Genomic DNA, 22881 nt, shown 5'->3' with positions numbered 1-22881 from the left:
CCTGGCCTCAAGGTATTGCACAGTTGGTATTGCACAGTTGGTATACACATTCAGTACACAAAAAAATGTGGTGGGCCAGTCTAATCCAAAATGCCAGGGCCGATTTTTTGTCCCAGTCCACCCCTGCTTGTAACGTTGAATTTGTGACTCACAGCAGCAGATTTGTGCAGTTGTATTTATTGATTTGTATTTGTGTGGAGGAAAAAAAATATAAAAAATTATTTGAACCGGTGTAAAAAAAAAATATGTACTTGTCATTTTTTTTTTTTATTCCACAAATACAAAACTTGGAATGAAACTCTCTCTACAACTTCAAATCTATGCTTACAAGGCACAAATACTTCTGGAACAAAATAACCTTCATACAATAAGCACATTTTCAAGCCGAGCGACCTGAATGAATGAGGCTCCGCCCCATCACCCCTCTGATAAGAGCAGCAACAGTCCAGGGCTGCCAGCGACGGGCATACGGTTGGGTACCTGAAATCACCGCGTCTGCAACTCTCGACAGGTAAGAGCCACATTGACAACATATCCAAACCCTGAATTTGAGATTCGTGAATGCGATCATTTTCTTGGTTTGATGTTCGAAACTGTTGATATTTTGTTTGAAAGTGTCTTAAAACGTTAAGTTTCTGAGATACAACCTAGTTAACCTACGTTTTGTGAGTCGAAGAAACGTCTGACCAGGACAGAATAAAGACAAATTCTGTTTGACAGACATGATTCAGTCTTTTGAAACGAAATCTTCAATCTCCTGTATTTTAATTTCGTATGTTTTTTTTTTCTGTTTCCTAAAGGCTAGTTATTATTTTTAATACATTAAATGTTAAACCGATGAAAATACTTTAGATAGCAGGAAACGGACCCTTATAAAGTCAGGTACCTTTACTTGTTATTACACAAAGGAAATAGCTTAAGTTGTATTTGATTCATCATTGAACTAAAATGTTTTTTTTAAATATATTTTACAGAACACTTTTATAGATGTACAAACTGAGAGACTGTTAAATATTTGCTTTCAATAGTTTATCTACATTTTACCACATCTATTTCAGAAAAATAAACATTTCTGACATTCTAAGGACAAAATGAAAGACTGTTCTGTAGGACAATGAGGGCTTTAATCTTTTCCACCGTTAGAGGCAAGGAGGAGGAGAGAGGTCTGCAGGAATGAATGGAAGGATTAGTAAACCAGCTGTTTACCTCCCTAATCCTGTACTTTTTTTTAAATCTGGTGTAAGTGATAGGTACAAATGAGCTTTTCTGAGTAGGTACTGACCTGTCTGTAGCTGGTTATATAAGCAGAGGTGGGGAAAAATGTGATTTTTAAAACAGATAAAGGTTGATAATTCTGTTCAAAATTGTCTTGAAACCAACAACTTAAAATAATGTAAGTTGAACATTGACTTTATCTAATTGTCAGTTTTCTTTGACTGAATTCGATATCAGCTAAGAATTACCTCTTTGCCCAAATTTTTATTCCATACTGTGATCCATTGTCTTCCGGTTACCTAAAATTGGGTTGCGAGGGTAACAGGTCTAGCAGGGAAATCCATACATAGCTCTATCAGAATCAGAATCAGAAATACTTTAATAATCCCAGAGGGAAATTGTTGTTTCAGTACAATCACCATAACATACACAAACAAACATCACGGGGGGAGACGATTTACTGAGGCCTTGCTGCCAAGATGGCACTGCCATTACTCTGTGAAAAGATAGAGGCCACAAAAAAACGAAGGTGAGAGGGAAAAAAACATAACTCCTACTTTATCATATAACAGGATACAGTTTGAGATATCAAAAACCTCTTGCACAAAAAACACAAATAAGACGAGACACATATAGCAGAAGGTAAACATTTGAGACCAAGTCGCATGTAAGTTCATCAGTTTATATGAGCATCAGTTATGTGTGTCTGTTTGGGTGAAAGTGGTTATATTTCCGTGAACACTCTCCAGAGGCCATTGTCCTTGATGTTATCAGCCGGCCAACAGTTCAGAAAGCATCCACAGGTGTCAGTGGGGGAGTGGTTAGCAGGGTAGAGTTCTGAGCATTCTCCGCCATAACAATCCAGGAGTAGAGATAGGGAGGGCAAATATGTTATTTGTTATGAGGGCAAGCTGCACTGCCTTTCCTGTCAGCTCTAAGTCTTTCGCTGGCTCCAAATGGTGAAATCTAATTTTGTAAATTGTTGGGCTTTTTCGCACTTAAACTTCAAGATTTTATCCAATCACCCCCTTGAGTTCAACCACCGAAGCGAGTCTGCGTACCAGCACATCCAGCTTTTCGGCTCTGCTCCTCCGCCTTCCAGAACTGTCCGTTCACTGCCTTAGTGAGCGCGTCATATGCAGCCGGCAGCCTGATCAAGGCCAAATGGCTACCGACATCCGCTGTATTTGCTGATACATCAAAAATCCACCAGATCAGAAGTAGAAATCCAAGTATCCTGAATCCAAACATATAATCGTATTAAACGTCCAGGAATGACAAAGTCGAAAAACACACCGTTTTCCATCCAAGAATATAGCGTGTATCCCACAAAATAAGTCAAATCACGACCGGACGGGTCCCCCTTTTGTTGCCTACCCGTCGAAAAAATTTGATCAATAGCATTGAGAGACCAGCTTACCAGATCCATGTTTTTCAGAGTTCAGTTGATGTGAAGAAAGTGCTCAAAAAGACAAGACATAGCAGCAGAAGCAGGAGAGGGGGAGGGGGGGAGTGAAAGCTGGAGAGGAGAGAAAGACACGACTCGAAGAGAGATAGAACTGGATTACATCCAGTAATGTTCTCCAGCTCATTCTAAGTGTTTCCAGACCAGAAGGCATTTATTGTCTATCCAGTGAGTTCTGGTCCTGACAAACCTCCAGATGGAGGTGCCCTGGATGCATCCTGATCAGATTTCCGAACCACTTTTGCTCCAACTTCCAAAACAAATACAATAATTAGGTGCCACATTTTCAACAGTGATATTTGTTGGTGAAATCTTTTAAATTAGATTTTTAAATAAAAGCTCTTTTTGTTGGTTTAATTCATGACAGAAGGCTTTTTAATCTCTGTAGTGTAGAACTGTAATTGGGATTTTTTACATGTTGCAGGAGTCTACGGTAACGTCAGAGCCAAGATGGGGCGGAAGGAGATCACATGCAGCTGGAAGAAAAGTGTTAGCAACATCAAGGACGTGTTCGATCTCAAAGGAAAAATGGGATCGTAAGTACTGCTGGGTAGAATAGAACAGATATGGTCCCTATTTGGGAAGTTTGCTATGTGATTGAAAACATGACGCTATGCTGGCCATTTAAATTAGTTCTGAACAAACAAGACAAAAATGAACAAATAAAACACAACCTCCATCCAAACCTAGTTAACACCAGGCAATATAAAGATAGAATCAACAACAACATTCTCTTAACTCACTGGCTTCCATAAACATTACTCAGTAATGCACTGTGGTTATTTAATTTAAGAAGATAATGAATATATAATTTATTAATTTATGCTTGCATAAAAGAAACCTTGGACCTTCACCTGAATACCTTCTACCTGAATACCTTCCATCTGAGGATAACAGTTTAAAGGCACTAAATAGTGGACTTTTTTATCAACAAGAATACTCCACTTTTTTAATACATATTGTTTAATGTTTATACATGTACTTTAAAACTTTCAAACCGATGCCCTGCAGCTTACTGGCAGTAGTTACTATTTTCCTAAATGTGGTTCTGGGATGCTACCCAACGTGCACAAAATAAAAAATGTTAAAACACCTTTAGCATTTTACAGTCAACATCAAGCTTTGTTATTTAATTTTATTTTTGAGTTCTATGTATTGGTCCCAATTCAGTTTGTTATCTCAAACCAATCAGAGATACTTGTGCTCATTAAGATGCTGTATGGGCTGCTGTCTGGTCATTGTCAAACTGGATGCTATAACTCTACCTTATCACTCAAAGTTTCAAGATCATTTTAGATGTCATTATAGTCACAATGACTATAGCTATTGCAGACTATGAGGTACGCAAGCTTTTAAAGGTTACTGTTTCGAAACCACTAAATCTTCCCCCATCCATATAGTTGAAAGTTCTTATAATAAGATACTACAAAAAGAGCTGGTCTATCAGAGCTGACAGTAAACTGGCTGAAATAAGGCTCCTACTTTTCTATTTTGTTGTGTAAAAGCAAAACAGTGACTATGAGGAAACTAACTCTCATTAAGTTAGGGCTGTTTTAAGATGACAGCAATAAGGTTGGACGATAATTCAATAACAATATATATCGATCGATAGAGGTATGGTTCAATATAAAAAACAGGGGTCAATAAAATGTTCAATAAAACTACAGTCATTGCATCCTCCCAACCAATCACAAACCCGGGAAAGCTTCATCAGCCTTTAGAGAGTTCAGAGAGCATGTGTTCTTTTTTTCTTTTTTAACACTTACAGTTTTCGTAAAAAGTTGGTTGAATAAAGGGTTGTGTTTGAATCCATATTTAAAAATAGGTCATCAAGAAACAGCATAAAACTACAAGGGCTGCACTTAAAATGTATATTTTAATTTTTTTTTGGATAATTATCAATATCGATCAATATGATTTCTATTTTATCAATATGCTTTTTCTGTATTGTCCACCCCTAATTAGCAACCTACATAGCATGTCTGTTAAATAGCCAATCATATAGCAAAACAGATAAGCAAACATTAGCTTTTGGTACTCATGTTACTCTGTAAAGAGCAGAATTATGAAAATGTATTATATAATTTACAACAGGCAAATTTACATTACAATTATCAACAGATTTATTGGACAATAGTTTAATATATTTGACTCTATATATAACTCAAAGACATGATTTAAAAGGCCACAACAACAACAAAAAAAGACATAGTCATATTCAATAAATTAGAATATTATTAAAAAGTTAATTTATTTCTGTAAAGTAACCTTTAATTTGGTCTATGTTATTATTTGAATAATAATAATTCAATTACTATTGGGTTGCTGTGTTATTATTTTTGAATTAACACATTTGCTATATTGAGTTATTATTTTATTCATGCATTCCCTCACCATGAGTATTTTGGGTTCCTATAAGTAAGTTGTTGAGATGAGCTGAAATTAAGCCGAGTTGTGGTTACATTGGCTAGGAAAACCACAAAATCATTTATTCTCCACAACTTTACTGTAAACCGCTTTAAATTCACAGCCTCCCAGACTGGTGAGAGATGAAAAATAAGGGTTACAGTTACTAAATTCACTAAGGGAAACAGATTACATAGATTAACACAGACTGATGATGTTTTAAATCCATTATTTCCTGTAGTTATTATTTTTTCACCTACCTCCAGCTAATAAAAACACAGCATTTAAAAGTAGAATATTGCATAAGACCAATAAAAAAAGCAAGATTTTTAATGCAGTAATGAGAGCTTAACGATAAATATGTTTGAAACTTGCTTAAAAGTTGTTTTTTTCAGAAGGTATTTTTAATCTTACAAAAAGTAGAACTTCATATTCTAATTTATTGAATATGACTGTATATGTATAAAAACGGTCAATATATTTAATTGAATAAAAATTGCACACAGAAATGCATATAAAATGTTTACATCAATTGCATAAGTCATTCCTGTCAGGGGTGTATGGTGTAAGTAAATTATGTAACTTTAGGTGTCCTATCGAGACAATTCAGGCATACCATAAAGAGAAGGGAGTTGACTACATGTGACAGGGAATATTTACTCTAAAAAAGGGATATCTCAAGATAGTATCCTAATTGTGTGATTGTGTGGGTGTATGTGAGTTAGTTTGTCACCTGGAGGTGCACAGTTGTAAGATTGGCAAGAACGGTAGAAGACCTGCGACACACAGCACCAAAAAGCAGTAAAGGACAGATGATCCTGGCTCCGTAAGGCTGCAGCAGCCCCAGACAGACAGGTGTACGAGGCACAGAGTGAGGCGTAGGGCACCAAGAACCCCAATCCAGCCACAGCTTCATCTCTAGCCACCAGGGGCACAGATAACTTTTTAGAACTGTGGGGGTGGACCAATATGTCGGCAAATGATTTCAACACAATTAAGTTCTTTTTTTTTTATTTGGGCTTTTAGTACTCAAGTAATTACTTTTGTAATAGCCTACTGGCAAATAGTTTGCACTAAAAAGGCATTTGGAATCATGGATAAACTGAAAGGTGATGCCAAAACTGAATTAAGGAGGGTTCACTATTGGATGGTTAAACATGCTACTATTTGCTGGGAAATGAAAATAAATAAATAAAATAAAGTTATTCGTGCATGAAATATTTGTTTATCCGCACGGTGTGAATTATGCACTTGGATTTGATTGTGTTTTGTTTCTTTAGCCCCTTTTCCGTTGCTATTCAAAATCATAGAGCTTTATAAATCATTGGTATCATTTTCATACATATTTACCCGACCATGACCAGACCATCTGTGATTTCCCACAGAATGGATCTGTTCATTGCAGCTTAAAAAATACTATAAAATGTTTACTAAGTTAATGTGGAATATCTGCACATACCAGATATCAAATATGAAAATCTTGGCTGGATGTTTTTGGCATTTTGATTTAGTTTGAGTAATAAGACTCATATTTTAGTACTAATGAACAAACAGAGCCCTTTAATTTTTTTGTGCACAGAAAACACATTTTCCTAGGACTGACTTTCCATGTAAACCGAAATTGGTGGACTGTGAGCTATTTTACTATTTACAAATCATCAACCAAGGAAAACAAAGATGAAACACCTCAGCTTTCTGGACGCAGATGGGCGCACTGTCTGCATCTCCTGGTGTCAGTCTAAATCACATCCCGGGATTTGGGGCTGCGCAGGGAGAAAGAAGCTGTGCTTTATTTGAATTTATTTATAGTAACAGGAGTAGAATAGAGGAGTGCCCAGCTGTGAGAAATACAGTTCGGGGTGGTGTAAAAGAGGCCAAATAGATGTAACGCCATCGGTTGCACATTGTCCTCTTTTTTCTCTGGTGTCCGGATGAATGCCAGCTTACGTGGCAGGATACTAATACAACTTATCTGCTTTTGTCTGTTTGACCGCTGTATTCTTGCCTCCACCCATTGGACCGAAGTGGCACTGCAGTTTTCATCACGACATCCCTTATGTCATTGGTGCTGTTTTACATAAATGGCCCCTAGCTAATGGAAACACGACCGATCTAAAAGTGGCAGACTTTGGTTTACCCCAGGAAATAAAAGCCTGGGGCTTTTAATGGAAAAGGAGCTTTTCTTTGAGGAATTGAAATCACACGCTTTGACTGTCATAGACACGGATGTAGCAACCAATTTGGGGGGGTCATGTCCCCCCCCCCCCGTGCCTAGTGCCATCTGCACTCATGCCAGCCACAGAGACCAACCAGTAGCCCTGGTGGCACCAGTTGATAAGCTGGGTCGGCCCACTCAGGCTTCCGGGCCCACCCAAGACCCCTGTGTAAATTAAGTTGTAGCTGTGCAATTTATCGACCCAAAACAACCTGCAGAGGGTGCCCTAGGTTATTATATGGGACTTTTGGAGGCGGTAAAGGAGACACATTTGCTAATTATAATATACCAAAGTGCACATTGGTTTAACAAAAACACAGGACAAAAGGGAAGGACAGACTATTAGGGAGATTTCATTCACCTGGGAATAGCAGATCGCAGCTGTGTTAGACCTAAACAGCCCCATACAGCCAGAGCGGGTCCTTACTCATGAGCCTGAAAAGATGCTGCAAATGAAGCTGTTCAATGCATTTTCACCACAGAGAAGCAGAAAAGCCTATATATAAACCATATACATTTTATAACTGGTTGTGTTGACAGTGTCACCATTGTGAGCTGTCAAAAACAGCACACACAAAAAATGTTTGTGTTCATATTTGACTGGATGTATTTTACTGTTATGTTTCATTTTCATTAAATTGGAATAGCATTTTCCATGTAGAGACTGTAAACAAAAGCTTTTTGGAGCTTTTGTAGTTTATATTTTAGCGTATAGAATAGTTAGGGCACTGATGTGAAGACTGAAACAATCAGCACAGGCAACCATCTTTTGTAGTTTGCTTCGTGTACATCAATACCCCCTACTGAGAGCCCATGCTGGCTTTGTTTGCCAGAACAATCGACTAGAGTTACCAACTGTTCCTTGAAAAAGGAATTGACCCATATTTAGATATTTGAAACGTTAAAAATCCGGTTGTCTCCGATTTAAGCCTGTTTACTGTTGTGATGACCTATATTTGGAAACAAAAAGCATCTAAGTAAATTGTATTAGTTTATTAGTGTCTAATTAAATTCAGGTTTGAGTCAAATGTTTGCAAAATAATTTCACACTAAGAACAAAGGGAAACAAAAGAATAATCATGCCAGTAGGGCAGAAGACAATGCCTGGCCAAGAAGTGTCCCTTATTTGGTTTTAAAGGAGTCTGCACCCCTACCTGGAACACAGTTGACAGATTTACACACTCACTGTTGTTAAAAGCTGCTTTTTTCAAACCTGGCTCTGAATGCATTTTGTGTGTGTGTGTGTGTGTGTGTGTGTGTGTGTGTGTGTGTGTGTGTGTGTGTGTGTGTGTGTGTGTGTGTGTGTGTGTGCGTGACATACAATTAAACACTTACGTCAGAGGACTTGAGCTGGAACATCTTAGCATAACTTCATTACAGGATTAAGAGTGTGTGTGCTGAATAAGTGTAAAGTGAGGTAGTCAGAGAAGAAGTACATTGACTCTGAGACGACATTTTAAACCCAATGTAAATTTAAATCCAATCAAGCTCATTATGCATTTTGCCTCAGCTTGTTTTGTGTAAAAAAATAAAGTTGTAAAAGAAGGCTTTTGTAGATCATTATATTTCTAAAAGTCTAAAACGTACAAGCAACAGGAGCATGTACAGTATTTTAAAATCCCTCGTATCTACCCTCATACAGAATTCTTGCACTTGTATTTTTGGTCACACAGTCACACAGGAACCACTTCTGTGGGGCCAGGAGGTTACATTGGATCCGATAATCAGAATCTGGGGCTCCAAGCGAGTCCTGACGGGAACGGCCACAGAGACTGGGGCAAAAAGGGGTTCTCACAAAAGCAGTGAATGGGGCAGAGGCAAGCGGGTAATCCAGAGTCCCAGCGTGGGTCATACACAGTGGGCTAAGGCAGGATATTAATCGTCATGCACTGTAACCATGGCGAAAAATACCAAACCTGATCTTAAACATTCTGGCATGCTTGTAAATGAACAAAGCTAAATATTAACCACCTCCTAAGGACAGCCTTCAAATTATTAAATCCTGGGATTAAACATTTTTACCTCGCCGGACTGCAGCGACAGGAGTCGATCTGAGAGGAGGGAAGGGGGGGGGGGGATGATGCTGTGCAGGTCTGATGGTGTGTGCGTGTACTTGTCCTTGCAGCTGAGAGAGAACATTGTTTGCTCATTTTACTAGTAAAGTGAGGACTTTGATGTAAAGCGAGGACCTACAAAAAGGTCCTCTCTTTTTTTCTGGGCTAGGGGTTAGGTTTAGGGTTACCTATCTCCAGCGGTAAATGACATGGAGGTGGGGGAAATCCTGGACAGATCTATTTATGTTATTTTTCTTCAAAAAATGTCATTATCATTATTTCCTCCAACTAATGGAGGGCGGTTTCAGGGAAGTTTCAGTCAACAGGGCTGGAGAAGCTCTACTCAGCTGTTGCTTTTGACATGGTCACCATCACTGATACACCAACCCGCAGAATAATGATAAAGTGGAGTATATCTGATTTGTCCGCTGTAATATCTTCTTATTAAACTCAGACAAAACTCAAACATAAGTTTTTTCTTCTGTTTTGCAGAACTCCTGCTGGCAAAACGATTGAGTGGATTTTTATTGTTTGTAATAATTAATAATGTCTCTCAGAAAAAGTTTAAAAGCAGAAATGTTCTTTTCATTGCGTCCCGCGTGCCTGGAAAGATTATGAGAAGGATTTGATCTTCCTCTGTCTTTTATCGCAGCTCCCAAGCAGCCACTAGACACCCAATTTACTCATTCAAATGGGGCGGACCAAATTCGTTTTGCACATCTTATCCACTGGGGATACAATCCTTGAAGATCAGGTGGAATTGCTCACAGGTTTTTTTCTGTCCACGCAATTTAGTGGTCCTTATTTGGAATCATTGAAGATTAGGCCCTAACTGTATGGTTTCTTGGTTTTGTGCTTTCACTTTGGTGATCAGTTCTACCACAGCCAGATGATTTGGATTATAGAGCGGCTTGATGATCTGAGCATATGATTTGCCTTTTAGGTCAGTTCTGCCTCTACAGGATGGGAGGTATGATAAAATATAGTGTTTAAAGAATATAGTTTAAAGAAGAGGTTGCCTTAATTTGAAGAGTAGTACAAACTTGAATTGAGGCTTTTACTACAAAACCATCTACTGCTGTAATTGCCACTAAAGCCTACATGAGAATGTGGTGGGATTGCTGTACCAACCTCCAGACCACTCAGATCGTCTGGTTCTGGTCTACTCTACATACCCAGAACCAGAACTAAACCTGGGGAAGCAGCATTTAGTTCCTATGCTTCACAAATCTGGAACAAACTTCCAGAAAACTGCAAATGAGCGGAAACACTGAGTTCCTTTAAATCAAGACTTTAAACCTACCCATTTAGATAGAGTTGCTTTCGGCCCATAAGAACAGGAACACTGACCAACATAGTTCATGTGTATTGATGTTTTCACTTGATACAATTTAATGTTTGTTACTAGTTTCACAACCAGTGAATGTTTCGATGTGTTTATGATGTTTTTATGTTTTCATAACGTAAAGCACTTGCTGCTGAAATGTGCTATACAAATAAACTTGACTGGACTTGGAAAAAAAAACTTTAGTTGAAGGCGTTTTTGTTAGTGTAGGGATGGCATATCAGGTTTAGATGAACTGATACTAAAGAAAGATACTGTTCAGCGAAGATGGATGATCTGCAAAAATTATTTTCAAAACAGTTCAAAACAACCCTAAAAGATTTAACTAATAGAGAACTATTTAAATATACAAATTCTCATGTCTATTTCAAAGCTTGGGCCCATGGCCCTCCAAAAAAATGGGGTTGATACTATGCTTGTGTGTTAGGTCTTACCAAAACAGTGTTAAACAGTACTGAACCGCAGAGCTAAGTATAATGACACCTGGGTAATTAGAGGTGTGGTTGAGGCCTGGCCCTGACACTGGTCAACACATAAAATCAATTTCTGAGAATCCAAACTAATGACGATGATATGCAAACCAAACAAACAGGAATGATTATTGTGTATTTCCTAAGCTCTTTTTATATTGGCTTCTCTGCGCTGTTTCCTTGCAGGGGGTCATTCTCAGAGGTTTACATGGTGAGAGAGAAGAAAACGGGTCAGCTTTATGCCCTGAAATGTCTGAAGAAGAAGAACCTTACTCATAGCAATCTGGAAAATGAAATCAATGTACTGAAGAGGTAAAATTCACACATTTTCACAGACTAATTTATGCAGACGATTTGTATTCAATTTTTGTCAACAGCTTGACTAAAAGCTTAGGGTTTATTATCTTGCCTTTTATTGAAAATGAACTGTTTGAGCAAACTCTGTACAGTAAAAGCACAGTAAAACATATCACATATAAAAATAATTTGTTTTTGTCACTCTTTCAGGATAAAACACGAGAATGTGGTGGGATTGGAGGACTTCTATGAAAGTCGAACACATTACTACCTCGTCATGCAATTGTAAGTCTCAAAAAATGTGTTTTACAATAGAGCAGACAGCTGTTTTAAGTGATGAACTCAGGAAGATGGATTTTTGGTTGCAGCAGACATATATTCTGGAAATGTGTGACACTCAGAACAAATAACCACTTGTTGTGGAGTATTGTTAATGTTTATATGAATCAAGTTTAACAGACGTGATCACCCTCATATTAGGTAAACATTCTCAGTATGTTTAAATAATCACGCATGATTCCACGTGAGAATTACCAATGTGTCCTTTTCTATTGTAACCCACACGATCAAGTAAAAACACTCATCTTTCACTTTTCAACAAAAGTAAAACATTAATAGTTCCACGTCTTGATGGTTGCAAGTGAGGCACAGTCCGCTCCCCCTGCTGAATGCACACTCCCGATGTGGAGGATCTGGAGGATACAGATTCTGGAACGACACTGGTTACGCAGAGCATCTGACAATGTATAAGTTGACCTGACAGAACAGATTCCACCGACATCTGCACAGCTCACGGTAGACACTTGGTACTCCTTACTCTATGAGCTTTCAGTGCTGCCATCATCAAAAATTGGGTTAAATTTAATTAAATTTTAATTATATAGTCCCAATTCACAACATGTCATCTCAAGGCACTTTACAGAGTCAAATTCAATCAAATCACACAGACAGATTGGTCAAAAAGTTTCCTATCTGAGGAATCCCAGCAGATTTTATTGAGTTGAAATATTTTAAATATTTGAGTCAGCATTGACTTGATGGACTCGGTCCTGCACGGCTTTCCATTTGTCTTTGTATATTCGGATGACATCCTTGTGGCCAGCAGCTCTGCCGAACAGCACATGTCCCACCTGTATCAGGTTTTTCATCGCCTAGCAGCACTTGTCAACCCAGCAAAATTCCAATTTGGGTTGCCAGTCAGTCATAGTCATAGACTAAACAAGGTGATCAAACCTAGCTCCTGTGTCGTCTTTCTTACTCCTCCACAAAAAAAAAAAAAAGATTTAGTGGCTATTAGTTTCCATATGAAATGGAAACTAAATAAAAAGTTAATAAAATGAGTTTTGTCTTAATATAGTCATAGATATATTAACATAACAGGTCAGCACTTACCTCAAGTGACTTATTGTTACTGATTGTTGACCTTGCTGCGGTAACCGCAGGTTCTTTTACTGAATAATGTGGTGTTTCTAATGGACACTTCTGTAGGAGTAAAAAGACTCATGAAACCATAATTGTATTTTCCATATTTTATTTAAAAGGCAGAGAAAGGCTTCAGTTCAGTACTGTTTGTCACACAACAACATTGACGTCATTTTGGGACGAGAGAGAGAGAAAGAGAGAGAGAGAGAGATTTATTATTGGTGGAAGTCAGCATTACCACCCTTTTCCAACAAGCCCTTAGGTTTTTTTTTTATAATCCATGACCAAGCTACAACAATGTAAATGAAAAATATTCTTAATAGTCTCAATGTCAAGTTTCAAAGCTCACAGAGCTTGAGTTATTAATCTACAAGAGCAGGGGTGGACTGGGACAAAAAAATCGGCCCTGGCATTTTGGATTAGACTGGCCCACCACATTGTCATGGTTCCTAAACAGGCGCGCTTGGCCTCCCCTGGAATTGCGCAATCCCATGTTAACTGTGCTGGCTTCCATTCTGTGAATGTATCTTCCTGTCTCTAGATCATAAATTCAATTGTTCAAACAGTTATGAGCTGATTTTCCACAATTGAATGTATGTGGATTACGAATTGTGTTTTGGTCATCAAACTGTGTGCAGGTAACATGTTTTTGTGCTGCTGCGCGAACATAAAAGGCAAAGAGCTGGTTGTAGGTGAGGCCTGGCAGTTCCTTGGCCTCTAGGCAGGGGGTGATCAAGGAGCACCGCTCCTGATCCAAAACTGTAGAGTGACAGCAAGTTATGGATGTATTATTAGCGAGTTTTGCTAAACAAGTAAAGCACTTAAAAAGACTCTAAACATACAGCCGGAACAGGACTGATCAAGGAAGGCTTTCCTCCCTGGCAGTGAGCTCCATTGAGACTGAGAGACTTTTAAAACTGAAGAAGATAAAGAGAACTTTTACTGGAAAATGAAGATATTTTTGCTGCGCATGGACTTAATTTATAAGTAGAGGTAAGACAGCGATAATTATTCATGTTTTGTTTCTATAATGAAATGTGCTTAATGTGGGTTATAGTTTTAGAATGTGTTACAAATGCAGAAATCCATCATAACTCAGAAACTGTTACAGTCAAATGACAAATAATTGATTTTTATTTTTTCATCAAATCAATATTTTTCCATGTCTCTTGGTGAATTAATTTGGCTCAATCAGTCGCCTTCAGCACTTTGCAATGAGTCTATTCTGTAGACTGTATATATTAGTAAATCTGACTGATGACGTCAGTGCCTCACCAGCTATGAACTCTACCGCACGTACGTCACTGACTACAACCACCACCATATTTTACATCAGACACCGGAGCAGATGAAGGGCCTGCTGTTGGGAACATGTCAGTCTGTTTGACACATTTCGCAGCGTCCGTTTGAAGAACTTGTTTCTTTTTTTCGCGCAGTTTCTCTGCACCTCCCTTGCGTTTCTTATCCATTACTACTGTGAACACCGCTGCACAAAGTTCCACATGGAGCGTGAAGGTGTTTTTCTACTTTATGATTGGCCTAGCCCTTTACACTGTCAGGGATGATAACCAATGGGCTGCAGTAGCCTGTGGTAAGGGCCGGATGATCAGAACAGACTCTTGCGCTGCTGATTTTATTTTTCTTCATGCATTATGCAAATATAACGAGGCCGATATATAAAATAATAATAATAATAATAAAGTAATAAAATAATAATATAATAATACATATTATTAATATACATGTCGGGTCTGCCGGCCCAAACAGTACGTCGGCCCATCGGGAAAATGCCCGGTACGCCCGATTACCAGTCCATGCCTGTACAAGAGTGTATATGTCTCAATGTCCATCCGGTCAGGCTGTGTTTTGGTTTTTATGCATAATGCTCTCTGGTTTTCTGTCATCACGTCCTCGAGTTCTGAGCACATCAGTGAATTTTGGTTGAAAATGTGATTCTGCTCCACCAGGCAGTCCGGCTGAATGGGAGATGGCTGACAACCTGAGGAGCTTGTTGAGTATTTATATTCAAAAACAAAACCACTTTAAGAGCATTTTTGCATTCTTACCATCATTAAACAGTGTAAAAATAATCCCACATATACAGGACTGTCTCAGAAAATTTGAATATTATGATAAAGTTCTTTATTTTCTGTAATGCAATTAAAAAACATGAAATGTCATACATTCTGGATTCATTACAAATCAACTGAAATATTGCAAGCCTTTTATTGTTTTAATATCGCTGATTATGGCGTACAGCTGAAGAAAACTCAAATCCTATCTCAAAATATTAGAATATTTTCTCAGACCAAGTAAAAAAAAAATTATAACAGCAAAACAAAATCAAACATTTGAAAATGTCCATTAATGCACTGAGTACTTGGTTGGGAATCCTTTTGCACAAATTACTGCATCAATGCGGCGTGGCATGGAGGCAATCTGCCTGTGGCATTGCTGAGGTGTAATGGGTGCCCAGGATGCTTCAATAGTGGCCTTTAGCTCATTTGCATTGTTGGGTCTGGTGTCTTTCAGCTTCTTCTTCACAATACCCCACAAATTCTCTATGGGGTTCAGGTCAGGGGAATTGGCAGGCCAATCAAGGACAGTAATGCCATGGTCAGTACACCAGTTACTGATGGTTTTGGCACTGTGGGCAGGTGCCAGATCATGCTGGAAAATGAAATCATCATCTCCATAGAGCTTTTCAGCAGATGGAAGCATGTAGTGCTCTAAAATCTCTTGGTACACAGCTGCATTTACTCTGGACTTGATGAAACACAGTGGACCAACACCAGCAGCTGACATGGCTCCCCAAACCATCGTTGACTGTGGGAACATCACACTGGATTTCAAGCAACTTGGATTTTGCGCCTCTCCAGCCTTTCTCCAGACTCTGGCGCCTTGACTACCAAATGACATACAAAACTTGCTTTCGTCTGAAAAGAGGACTTTGGACCACTCTGCAACTGTCCAGTGCTTCTTTTCCATAGCCCAAGTCAGACGCTTCTTCCGTTGTCTTGAGTTCAGAAGTGGCTTGACCATGGGAATACGGCTATTGTAGCCCATGTCCCGGACACGTCTGTGAACAGTGGCTTTTGATACCTGGACTCCAGCTTCAGTCCACTGTCTTTGAAGCTCCGCCAAATTCTGGAAGCGGCTCTTCTTCACAATGCTGTTAAGGCTGCGGTCACCTCTCCTGGTTATGCAGCGTTTCCTGCCACATTTCCCCCTTCCAACACACTTTTTGTGAATGTGCTTTGAAACTGCACTCTGTGAACAGCCTGCTCTTTGAGAAATTTCTTTTTGTGTCTTACCCTCCTGATGGAGGGTGTCAATGATGGTCTTCTGGACAGCAGTCAGATCAGCAGTCTTCCCCATACTTGTGATTTAGTTTACTGAACCAAGCTGAGTGTTTTTCAAGGCTCAGGAAACCCTTGCAGGTGTTTCGAGTTAATTAGACAATTCAAGTGATTAGTTGAATAGCCTACTAGTATACATTTTCACGATATTCTAATATTTTGAGATAGGATATTTGGGTTTCTTAAGATGTAAGCCATAATCAGCGATATTAAAACAATAAAAGGCTTGAGATATTTCAGTTGATTTGTAATGAATCCAGAATGTATGACATTTCATGTTTTTTAATTGCATTACAGAAAATAAAGAACTTTATCACAATATTCTAATTTTCTGAGACAGTCCTGTATACATATAATGACATAGATAGATAGATATTTACACAGCATCTTAGGTAGGGTGTAAGATACTAGCAGGGAAGGAATACATACTAGAACGCCATAACCAAGTGGCTTCAGATAACTAGGGAGACCCCCTGGCCAAAGTCACCTTCCAATGTGGTGGAGAATGACAGAGCTAAGATCCTGTGGGACTTCCAGATACAAACAGACAAAATGGTAATGGCCAACCAACCGGACATTGTGATCATTGGTAAGCAGCAGAGAACAGCCGTTGCGATCGATGTGTACATCCCGAGTGATGGAAGCATCAGGAAAAAAAAAACACGAGCAACTGAAGAAATACCAAGTGCTCAGGAAAGAACTAGAAAGAGCCTGGAAGGTGAAGACAACCAGGAGTGCCCATGGTTATCAGAGTATTCAGGGCATTAACTCCCACTCTGGAGTGGCTCCAACAGATACTTTGAGAAATATCAGACATCTCAGTCCAGAAGAGCGCAATCTTAGGAACAGTCAACATCCAAAGAAGAACCCACAAGCTCCCAGGTCTCTGGTAGAGGACCCAAGCATGAGAAATGGAGAGCCACCCACCCTACTCAGGAATATGAGGGATGGGTGAGAGAGGATTTTTTGTATATGTGTAGTATTAGTAGATGTCCATGGAATTCTTCATCCCTCCGAGGATTGTTTTGGGATTCTTACAGGTCTTAGACGCTCTTCTTTTTACCTCATCAACCTTGAGCAGAAAGTAAAGACATCACAAAACATTTCTTTAAAGGTCGAAGAACTAATCTTTTTTATTGTGTGTTTCTGGATGTGCTTGTGTGTCTGTGTGTGAATGAGCAGGGTGTCGGGTGGTGAACTGTTTGATCGCATTTTAGACAAGGGGGCTTACACTGAAAAAGATGCCAGCAAAGTCATCAAACAAGTGTTGGTGGCTGTCGGCTATCTTCATGAAAATGGCATTGTGCACAGAGATTTAAAGGTAAACACACAAACACAGCCTGTGCAGACAGTCTTTCACAAGATGAAAATTGAATGTGCATGTTTTTTGTTTTAGACTTTTTCTCATTTGAAAGGAACTAACATGTTCAGGTCTCCACCATAACAAGATTCAAAAATGGGTCAAATTTAATTTTAACCAATGAAAAAAGAGGAACTGAAATAAAAATTGATCAATACAGTATTTTTTGGAAATTTAACCCTTTAAGGCTTGATACAGGTAATTGTGAAGAAACTTTGCATTTTTAAAAATCTTTTTGGTTGCTTTAGAAAAATAAAAAAAGGCTTTTAAATTTTCTTTGTATCGTAATTGATACATTTATTTGTATGTTGTAAAATGTATGCTCAGAAAAATACTTTGTTGAAGAGGTAGAGGTCTTCTACAAATATTTGTATAAAAGATGATACATTAGGAGTTATAGGGTTATGTCATTTTCTCTTGCCAAGAAGATATTTAAACTATTTACTTGTCATTTTGTCCTTCTGATTTTGTCTTTTCAACATATAGAAGCAAAAAAAGTAGAAATTGCACTTTCAGCCTTTATCTGTAATAAAACTAGGAATAAAATTAACCATGAACTTAATTAGTGCAATTAAACTAACACATTTATAAAAGCCCTTGCAATTCAAATCAGTCTACCTACGCAACACCAATTCATAAATGTTATTTCAAGGTAATTTTCCAAAGAAATTAAATTAAAAACAGAGATATTTATAAAGTCAATTAAATACAATCATAAATACACATTCAAAGTCAATTACATCCATTCCTACTGAAGCCTAGCTATGAAACTCTACAGTCAAATTTAGTTCATTATAGTACGCCAATCAATTGTTAAAAAGTTTTCTGACTGTATTGAGTCTCCGAGGTATTTGTAATAATTTCTCATGAATGGGCATGTAGCAGCAGGTTAGATTGCAGGTTTGATTATATCAGTTAGTTAACAATTAGAGCTGTCAGAGAAGATCATCAGGATGGACCCTCCATCCATTCATGACCTGTACAGCTTCAGGGCCAGTAAAAGGTCTGCTAAAATAGCTGTTGACCTAACTCATCCTGGCCACAGGTTATTCAGACTTTTACCTTCAGGCCAGTGCTACAAAGCTCTGATGACTAAAATGAGCTCATACAGAGCCAGTTTTTACTTCCAGGCTAGGACTCTGATGAACACTTTACTGTCAGGGACCAGGTAGCCAGCTATTATGCTGTGGGGGGGGGAGAGAAAAAGACCTCTCTTATACATACTGCCTTGGTTCTTGCTGTTTTTTACCCTGAATAATGTCTTTTTCTGTTATAGATTGTAGTTTTCTGTTCTGCTTACTGTCACATGCCTGTTTGTTTTTACACGATACGAGTGTTGGAATCCAAAGTCAAATTTCTTGTCTGCACCCACAAAGCTGGCGAAGAACATTGATTCTGATTCAAGAAACCTGTTTAATATGGGATTTGAATAAACAAGGTGCAAGGTGTTGTCAATGTCAACTTTTTCTATATAGAACGTTTAATACAGAAGGGAACTAACCCATTCAAACATTTAAATTTCATTAACAAAATCTTAAAATGAATCCTATAACTGTCAGGAAGCCAGTGAAGACAATACAGGAGTTATATGCTCTCACTTTTTCGTGCCTGTAAGTAAATGAGCTGTAGCGTTCTGAATAACCTGCAAGTGATGAATGGAGGTCTGATTGAGTCCACAATACAAAGAGTAGTCCAAATGACATGTAATGAATAGTTAATAAACTTATATAGCGCTTCCAGTCATGCGTTGTTGTACACTAGAGCAACATTCATCCAATCGCACTCACTTACACGCACATATTCATACACTGATACGCAACTCGGTAGGCAACTTGGGGTTAAGTGCCTTGCCCAGGGGCACATCGACATGTGACAAACTGGAAGCCTCCGATTGCAAGATGACTACTCAACCCATCAAGCCACAGTTGCCCTCATGAAGGCATGAATGGCACGCTCCAGAGCAACATGAGGTAGATAAGGCTTCACTTTACTAAGCAAACGCAACTGTAAAAAGCTATATTTAACAACTGTGCTTATTTGCTTATCAAATTTAAAAGAGCTGTCCATGCCCTGCGATAGACTGGCGACCTGTCCAGGGTGTACCCCACCTCGCGCCCATTGACAGCTGGAGATAGGCACCAGCTCCCCTCGTGACCTCACAAGGGATAGGCGTGTTAGAAAATGGATGGAAGGATGGATGGATAGATATTCAAAACCACACCGGTTTCTAGCAGACTTGTGACTCGACTTGCCCAAGGCAGTGAGATCAAATGGATTTCCAAACACAACTATTTCAGTTTTAGAGTAATTTAGCATTAGACAACGGTGTTACATCCAGTCCTTCACTTCCATATGTTGTGCTATTACACACTAACATTAGTTAATGTTTAATAAATAACTCTCTGTCTGGTGAATATGAGCCCAAGAGCTGGTTTCAAGGGATAATTCGAGCACTGGAGTTCTCTTAACAGCAAACTCTGCACACATATAGAATAAAGGACTGATAACTTCTCTTCAAGTTCAAGAATTTATTAACAGAAACAAAATTACCATCCGGAGATTACTATGAATGCTGTTTATCTGAATTAACACTATATTTTAATCAACAAATCCTCTCTTCGAGGCTAGTGAAACCTAACTAAAACTACTAAGCAAAATGAAGATAAAAAGAAGTGAGGAACTATGTACACACGAAAGAAACAAAAGACAAAATTAAATGGTTGATCATCAGAATCAGTGAATCCTGATTCAATTCAGTGAATACTGGTTCACTGCAGATCTAAGTCAAAGAACCAAAGTTCATCTTAAAGAGCATGGAATGGGGTTAAATTAGCTTAACTAATATAAAACAACATTTGGCATGTGTTTCAACCCACTCACCATGCAAATCCTGAGGTAAACAAACATTATTTGATAAAATAACTAGGGCTGGGCAACGATTAAAATATTTAATCGCGATTAATCGCCCTGATTAATCGCGATTAATCGCATTGTATTTACAATGCAGGCTCTGCTCCGCTCCGCACAAAAGTTGTTCCGTTCGCCAACTCACCGCCTTGCCTAAGCAAATTCCTGCGGGAAACACCGCCTTCCGCATGTCGGCTTAGTTTTTTTCCGGCCAGCACCTTTCTTCCTCTGAATCCGAGGTTTGCTTGACAGCGAGGTTATTGGCGCATTATTGCCACCTACTGTTCTGATTCAAACCCCTACACCGCAGCAACAGACCTTCACAAAATAAAAGCATGTGAGCAACATGCGTTATGCGCGTTAAAGAAAATATCGCCGTTAATAGTCTAATGAGTTAACGCGAAATTAACGCGTTAACTTGCCCAGCCCTAAAAATAACATTTTACAGACTGATTTTCATACTGAACTTTATATACTTTAGGGATGCCTGATTTTATTAATGGGATTATACCTCCAGGAAGCTAGGGGTCGCTGTAGAGGTTGGTTGCTTGAATCGGTTAATCCTAAAGTTATACAAAAACACCATAAAATCGACATTAATACTCCACATTAATGCGATAATAATGCTCATAGCACTATCGAACGATGGTGGAGAAAAACGAAAACACAAACATCAATATCCCATCAATGTATAAAATCTATGTGGAGATAACGTTTGTTATGACTGTAAAAACAGTCAGCAATGAGCTATCCTGTAAGCTCCACGTGTTTCAAAAACATCATGAAAACGCATTAAGTAAACCTTCTAAATAAACTATTCAACTTTCCCTGTTTATTTCTCTGCCAAACCTGTCGCAAACTCTGTGTCAGTTCGATTCACTTGGGGCATCCTGTTGGAAGTAGTTGACCTGGTTGCAGCAGCCGAATTCAGCTCATCTTTTGTTCTCAGCTTGTGAAAATGGGTCCTGTGCCTGCTGCAGGCGGGAGGCCGCTCCACGCCATCTGGAGTCAGCTTCCTGCAACAGTAAGCTTCGATCCAGCCTGCAGTTCTCCGAGGCCTGTCAGGTCCTCTGGACGAAGAGAATTCTCCCCTTTGCCGCTTCAGGAGCAACGGGGCTTCCAGAGTTGCAGAAAACACATTTTACTCAGCTTGGTCGACCCTGCTTGTGATTCTTTGAGTCCCATGCGGCCCGCATGGGTGGCTGGTCTCTCCAGCCCAGACCCTCTCCTTGAGAGTCCACAGGCAAGAAGAAAGATAAGTGAGATGTAGCCAGGCTCCATAGCAGGGCACCCTGCTTAGGGAAGTAGTCCTTGGTGCCCGAAAAAGTCTGAAATCCTTTGCTTACAACCCATTCTGATTTTTCCCCGTGGCTTGATTGCACAACAATAAGACATTCAAACAGAGTTAGCTAGTATCCTGAATTTATGGGAAAGTAGTGTTTTGCAGATCATCTGCAAAACAATGAAGTGAAATGTTATGCCTTCTAAATATTGACCCAAGTGGGAGTAAATACAAAGAAAAAGTAAAGGGCCCAAGATAGAACCCTGTGGCTCTCCACAAGTAAGTGAGGCAATATCAGAGGTATAGGTACGAGAAAAAGAGGAGCCTTACAGATATGATCTAAACCACTGTAAGGTAGTACCTTTGATGCCAACATGGTTCTCAAGGCGTGAAAGCAAGATTGTATGATTGAGTGTCATATGCCGCTGTTAAATCTAAAAGCACTAATCCCTCCGCCGCTCTGGTCGGTAAACAAATGTTTTGGCAAATTCTACATCATAAAAAAGAAAAACCTACCAAAAATCCTTGCTCTCATGTCATCTTGAAGACATTCTTCTTCAAAAATGTTGGCTACAGACGACGTGTTTTCTCTCTGGGTAGAAGCACAATGGCAAATCCTCTCTCTTCAAGTAGGTAATCCAACAAAACAGCCCACGGTGGTCATGAATCGGAAAGATGAAAAAAACTAATGTTTTTTCCACTTTTACCCGATGTATTGGAACATTAAACTGCCATGCACATGATCATTGTTGCTTCAACAATAGCTCTCGCGAATTTCAATGGTGAAGTCCTCTCGAAATCCGAAATAATTGTTTCTGTTCGCAGCTGTGTACAACAGCTCCTATTGAGTTTGCTTGTAAAGCGCGGAGAACTGCCGTCGGATCTTCGCGATTCTACGTCACAGGATGTGATGTCAGGCGGCCATTATTGCCCATATTTGGGCAATAATGGGTGCCCCCATACACAGTGATCCAGACGGCAATTTATGCTTTCATTTTCTTATTGATTAAAGCTAAATTCATTAAATAACCACAAATGTATTAGTTTTAGTTATAGATAATGATCCCCTGATTTTTCCTTGTTG

General features: G+C 39.0%; 1 protein-coding gene across 1 annotated transcript in view; it reads left to right on the top strand.

Moving 5' to 3' along the window:
* The first annotated feature begins 278 nt into the window (after nucleotides 1–278).
* The window catches only part of LOC110367401 (calcium/calmodulin-dependent protein kinase type 1D), a 112589-nt gene continuing 89986 nt past the window's right edge, over nucleotides 279–22881 (top strand). Inside the window, exons 1-5 of the mRNA XM_036151301.1 lie at nucleotides 279–511; nucleotides 3105–3216; nucleotides 11357–11482; nucleotides 11678–11752; nucleotides 17431–17569. Of these exons, the coding sequence (XP_036007194.1) occupies nucleotides 3131–3216; nucleotides 11357–11482; nucleotides 11678–11752; nucleotides 17431–17569 (426 nt within the window). The 5' untranslated portion in view covers nucleotides 279–511; nucleotides 3105–3130. The remainder of the gene's footprint in view (nucleotides 512–3104; nucleotides 3217–11356; nucleotides 11483–11677; nucleotides 11753–17430; nucleotides 17570–22881) is intronic.

This window comes from Fundulus heteroclitus, chromosome 20, assembly GCF_011125445.2.
Source record: "Fundulus heteroclitus isolate FHET01 chromosome 20, MU-UCD_Fhet_4.1, whole genome shotgun sequence".
In the NCBI taxonomy this organism is placed as follows: domain Eukaryota; kingdom Metazoa; phylum Chordata; class Actinopteri; order Cyprinodontiformes; family Fundulidae; genus Fundulus; species Fundulus heteroclitus.
The sequence above is the reverse complement of the archived record's forward strand: the minus strand, read 5'-3'. Positions and strand labels throughout refer to the sequence as shown.